Genomic DNA, 6,000 nt, shown 5'->3' on the forward strand with positions numbered 1-6,000 from the left:
CCGGGCCATCCTCAAAATAGAGGTTCTCACAGACCCTGGGCCTGTGACCCTCTGTACCCAGGTGCCCAGGATGCCTTAGATCATGGAACCAGCACCCCAAAACCTCAGCATGGTTACTGAGGCCTCCTTGATACCAGATAGCTTTCTGGCATATCTTTCTCGCAAGAGGGCATGGCCTCAGCTGTCCTTAGTCCCTTGCCAGATGAGATAGTGGTAGAAGGAGACACCCCTCTCCCAGACTTCTTGGCTACCTGCGGAGCCCCTTGGAATCAACTGAGTGGGCAATATTGGGCATTGTACACTACCTATGGTATGGTCACCATCATCCATATTACTGCTTTCGACCCCTTAACCAAGATGCCTATGATAAAGGACAGGACCAAAGAGTCAGCACAATTGACCAAACTTCAGTCATTTTAGTACTCGATGCCCCGGCTAACAAATGGGCCCATCTTCACATTTTTATAAACTCTTGGGTCATTGCCTAAATGTTGTCCCCTTTGACGTAAAGAACTCTGGGAATCACTTGCCTCACAGATACCCAAAATATAGATCAAGATGTTAGGGACTGACAGAATGGCCATCATCAAAAAGTCTACAAACAATAAATGCTGGAGAGGGTGTGGAGAAAAGGGAAGCCTCCTGCACTGTTGGTGGGAATGTAAATTGATACAGCCACTATGGAGAACAGTATGGAGGTTCCTTAAGGAGCCAAAAATAGAACTACCAAACGACCCAGCAATCCCACTACTGGGCATATACCCTGAGAAACCCATAATTCAAAAAGAGTCATGTACCACAATGTTCACTGCAGCTCTATTTACAATAGCCAGGACATGGAAGAAACCTAAGCGTCCATCGACAGATGAATAGATAAAGAAGATGTGGCATATATACAATGGAATATTACTCAGCCATAAAAAGAAACGAAATTGACTTATTTCTAGTCAGGTGGGTGGACCTAGAGTCTGTCACAGAGAGTGAAGTAAGTCAGAAAGAGAAAAACAAATACCGTAATGCTAACACATATATATGGAATCTCAAAAACAGAAAAAACCCAAAATGGTCATAAAGAACCTAGGGGCAGGACGGGAATAACGACGCACACCTAACAGAGAATGGACTTGAGGACACGGGGAGGGGGAAGGGTAAGCTGGGACAAAATGAGACAGTGGCATGGACTTATATACACTACCAAATGTAAAACCGAAAGCTACTGGGAAGGAGCCGCAGAGCACAGGGAGATCAGCTTGGTGCTTTGTGACCACCTGGAGGGGTGGGATAGGGAGGGTGGGAGGGAGGGAGACACAAGAGGGAAGAGATATGGGGATATATGTATATGTATAGCTGATTCACTTTGTTATAAAGCAGAAAGTAACACACCAGTGTAAAGCAATTGAACTCCCATAAACATGTTATTAAAAAAAGAAAAAAAAGATGTTATGGAATGGGGCTTCCCTGGTGGCGCAGTGGTTAAGAACCCGTCTGCCAATGCAGGGGACACGGGTTCGAGCCCTGGTCCGGGAAGATGCCACATGCCGCGGAGCAACTAAGCCTGTGTGCCACAACTACTGAGCCTGAGTTCTAGAGCCCGCGAACCACGACTACTGAGCCCGCGGGCCAAAACTACTGAAGCCTGTGCACCCACAACAAGAGAAGCCACCGCGGTGAGAAGCCCGTGTACCTCAACGAAGAGGAGCCCCCATTCACCGCAACTAGAGAAAGCCCACGCGCAGCAACGAAGACCCAACACAGCCAAAAGTAAAAAAAAAAAAAAAAAGATGTTATGCACTGAACTCTGTTCCCCTCAAATTGCTATGTTGAACCCCTAATCCCCAATGTGACTATAGTTGGAGATATGACCTTCAAGGTTAAACAAGGTCATGAGCTTGGAGCTCTAATCCAATAGGGGGGTATCCTTATAAGAAGACGAACAGAAGCCACAGAGCTCTCTCTCTCCCCACACTGAACAAAGAAAAGGCCATATGAAGACACAGTGAGAAGACAGCTGTCTGCCAAGGACAAAGGTCTCACCAGGCTATAAATTCTTTTAGCAAATTCTAGATTTCCAACTGGATTAAATTGTGGACCTTTGTATCAACTTAAATTGTTTCCTCCCTCTGCGTACAAGTTTTCTGATTGCTTTCTCTCTGATTCTTTTTGCTTGTTTGTTTGTCACTGGATATACTTTGTGTGTGTGTGTGTGTGTGTGTGTGTGTGTGTGTGTGTGTGTGTGTGTGAAGTGTCCTCTCTAATCTGCTCATATTTATAGATTTCTTCCTTCAGAGAGCATCAGATCAGTTTCATTAGGGTTAGGGGCCTCCCCTATGGCAATGGTTGCTTAATAAGTTTTAAGGACTCTGGCTTAAGTTGCGTTTAATTTCATCACTGCGTCCCAAAAGTGCCATGGTTGCTTTTCCCTATCATTAGGATGATCAGGATTTCTACTGCAACAGAAGCATATGCAATAGAATGGCACAGCAGATTACTGGGCCCCCAAGCCAGAGGTGGGTGGACTGAAGCCATCTTCTGCTATGGTGCTGCCACTTGTGCTGCATGGAATTATTATTATCATTATTTTGTCTTTACTCTCTGTACAAATTCTGTCAGAATAGTTTAGATTTCTAGCAGTGCAAATTTACAGCTGTGGGTTTTATCTCCATCTAATCATGAGTGGTCCAGACCTTCTGGGTGGTTATGGGGACAGGTTCGGAGGCCCACTGACCCACCTCTTGGGCAGCCCAGGAGAGGAGGACATCGCAGGCCATGCAGGACACGTGGGGGTTGCATTCTGGAACAGCGTGAACCAGAAGGGTCTGTGGGAAGCGGGCTTTGCAGTACTAAGAGGGTGAGGTACACCCGGGTGCCTAAGCAAGGATGTGACTGGCTTGTTTGAATCCTTCTGCTGGCTGACAAGGAAACACTATTCAGGGATAATAAGCAGGAATGCATCCGGTGCATTTAATAACAAGGGTTGTTGCTAGAGGACCCTATCTGGCGGAGCAGAGTGGGCAGCAGAATCTGGGATTAGGCCGCTCGAGGCCCTCCCAGTTTCACTAGCCGTCTACTCAGCACGGCGGAATACTAACTTGGGCCCTCACCGCACCATCACCCCCTCCCCGCGCACTCACACACAGGGGTCAGTATACCTGGCTGAGGAGAACTCAGTCCCTGGAGATGGAGGGGTGGACCCTGGGGCGGTAGCTCCCCGACCCCCGCCATTTCAGAGCTATTAGGTACCACGGCAACACAGGGCCTGAAACAAGGGGGCTCCATCGCAGCTGGACGTGCCCAGCCCCACCACCAACTCCTCTAGGGACTGGCTAGCAGGCAGCGCGCGTGGGCAGCCGATCAAAAGCCCAGGCCCACGTCTGCTCCAGCCGTCTCCTTCTAAGAGGTCGCCCACTCACCCACCGCCCTCCCAGCTCATGGCAGCCTGGCGACCACGCTTACCAATCAAAGAAGTCCAGAACGACGTCAGGAACATCAGGCGAGGAGAGGTTAGAAGCCAAAGTGGAATTTCCAGCTGGGATGGGGGTCGTCGCCCTCCAACGGCAGGGTCCTGATGAGGAGTAGGCAAACAGCGGCCCGCCGCATGTCGGGACGCCATAGCTCCGACCGTCCAAGAACCCTGGAGACTGCTGCGGACCGGGAGGAAGACAAACGAGGGGGGGCGCGGGATAACCAAGAGGAGCGGGGCGAGGAGCTCGTGCTTCTGCAAAGAGCCGCCCGTACGGTGAGAACATCGAGGCCAAGGGGAGCGCGGAGGGTGGGGGTCGACCAGCGGCCCTGAGCCTGGCAGCGGCAAGAAGAGCAGCAGCCCAGCAGCTTCACTCCACGTACCAACCCGACTACTCACCCGGCCACTGCGGACAGCGCGGGGTCTGAAGCACTTCCGGCTGCCGCTGGGCGGGCCCGAGGCCCGGCACACAACTGGTTCCGCCCACTCCGATGGCAAGCGAGCTTAGCCAATCCGGCAGGCGCCAGGAGCTTTTCAAATAGATGCGCGTTCCCACCTCCTAGCACAGGCTGTGTGCCGCCCAGCCCTGTGCTCCTTGTGGCGTCTGCAGTCATTCCTCGGTCAGCAGCAGCTCCAGCTCCTTGGCAGCTGGAGAGCTGGGCCGGGGGTCGGCGGCGTGCGGCACCCCGCCCTGCGCCTCCCTTCTGCAAGAACGCAAAATGTGCTTTTCACTTGAAACAGCGTATGCCCAAGAGTTTTCTTTTTGTGGTGAAAGAAGTAATTTGACCACCCAGGCTCAATCTGCAGTTTCAAAGTACTGGACACCTTTGAGGAATCAGGACATAGTGGACTGGTGGTCATTCCCAGACCCTCGGGCCTCCAGTGAACCAGAGTGCCTGTCCTCTGGAAGGCATAGAGGAGGTGCAACCAGTGCGTTTTGTGACACGGCTCTGGCCCATCATCAGGACAGAAATTGGGCTCCAGGAGCCCCCCTCCCATAGCTAAGGGATGCACAGTTGAAGTGAGGGTTCTTGGCTGACAGCATTGAAGGGGAAAAGAAGGCAACGGTCAGTGTATCGGATCTTCAAGGCAGTGAGTCCCTGGAGAGCAGGTCACTCTAACGCTCCAGCATTCTGGCCCAGCATGGGGGGGAAAAAAGCCTTACATTTTTGCTAGAGGTTTTCTATTCTTTCCGCTACCCTGAACATTGCCACGTAGAATAGAAATATCTCAGAGAAAGAGGAAATGCTTCCACTCATTCACTACCCTTCGTCCTTCCCATCTCAGGTAACTTGCTGAAGCAAGGTCAGAAAGAGGCTTCTTCAGAGCACATAAGCCAGATGGGCAATGAGCAGATAAACCTCAGTCATATTCACCAGCGCTGGACCTCGTGAGGCATGCCATGTAAAAGTGTTGAAATCAAAATGGATTTCAGGTTCACTCTTGGTCAACTAGAATATTCAAACAAACATTCTCCCCCTTCGCCTTTCCTTCAGTATTTGGTGAAAAGAGTTGGGACTGCTTGTGCCCAGCATGTTGCAAAGCATTAGTTGCATGGAACTTCCTGGGGTGGCTGAGTGTTTTGTACAGCTAAAAACTTAACTCTTTACCCCACCTTGACCCCTTCTCCAGCACCCCCTTTCTTTTTCTTTTGTTTTTTTTTACCATTTTAGAATCACACATTTTTAAAATGTCTCTTATTTTCCTTCCTTCTCTTCACCAGCAGAGCATCTTCACACCCTCGTTTCCCCTCTCCTTTCCCCCTCTTTTTCCTTCTATTACACTAAGTGCTTTCTTCTCACTTACGTGGCGGATCCGCATGGAACTAACCCACTTCCTTACGTGGGGGATCCCTCTATAACTAACCATCACAACAGCAGTGGGTCAGGTGAGCTCAGCCCTACTGCTCTTAGTCCTGCACCCCTTGTCTCTGGTCACTAAGGCATCCTCGTAGAGACAATACTTGCTTGTCAAAAATGAAAAGGCCATTTCAGATCCGTTTGTCCAAGCATCTGAATTGTATATGGGCGGGGAGGGGTGGGGACTGAAGCCTAGAGGAGGGTGGATGGGCCCAAGGTTACACAGTGGCAAAATGCAAAACTAGAACTGTATTTCCAGGTTGGCCTACTTCCAGATAAGTGTGTTTTTCCAGTGAAAGTCAGCTTTGACTGTTATTTCAGGCAGCCACCGGCATGTGGGAATGGTTTTGTTTGGAAGCAGGTTATTCCTACTCGTGGAATCAAATTCTGCAATCAGTGTCTCAACTGACAGGAAAAGGAAGCCTCTGTTTTTTTCTTTTTTTCCTAGGCGTCCTTGTGACTATGGAGATGGCCAAAAACTTGATGGCAAAAATGAATTTATTTCCAAAGCTTACGTCCCACACTCACATGACAAAGAGCCCCAAAGGCAGCAAGGAATATGAAAAAGCCAGTACAATTTGTAGTTGTTGAGTTTTTGTCTAGTTCATTTATTAGAATGTACATAAATATCCACATTGAATGGAATTAAACATGAATATGGGATCAGGGTGTAGAGGACAG

At 49.6% G+C, this 6,000-nt stretch overlaps 1 protein-coding gene across 17 annotated transcripts in view; it reads right to left on the reverse strand.

Moving 5' to 3' along the window:
* LOC117198559 (cilia- and flagella-associated protein 251-like) overlaps positions 1 to 3,944 on the reverse strand; it is a 92,922-nt gene extending 88,978 nt beyond the window's left edge. For 16 of the 17 annotated variants that reach the window (XR_007474702.1, XM_049704443.1, XM_049704437.1 and 13 more), the window contains exons 1-2: positions 3,454 to 3,853; positions 3,150 to 3,256 (exon numbers count right to left, since the gene is read on the reverse strand). Coding sequence is in view for 15 of the 17 variants with exons in the window: in XM_049704443.1 (XP_049560400.1) it covers positions 3,150 to 3,256; positions 3,454 to 3,746 (400 nt within the window). In the remaining 2 variants the exon portion in view is untranslated. The other variant, XM_049704435.1, reaches the window with a different exon arrangement.
* Positions 3,945 to 6,000: the final 2,056 nt, after the last annotated feature.

The sequence above is a fragment of the Orcinus orca genome, chromosome X (genome assembly GCF_937001465.1).
Source record: "Orcinus orca chromosome X, mOrcOrc1.1, whole genome shotgun sequence".
In the NCBI taxonomy this organism is placed as follows: Eukaryota; Metazoa; Chordata; class Mammalia; order Artiodactyla; family Delphinidae; genus Orcinus; species Orcinus orca.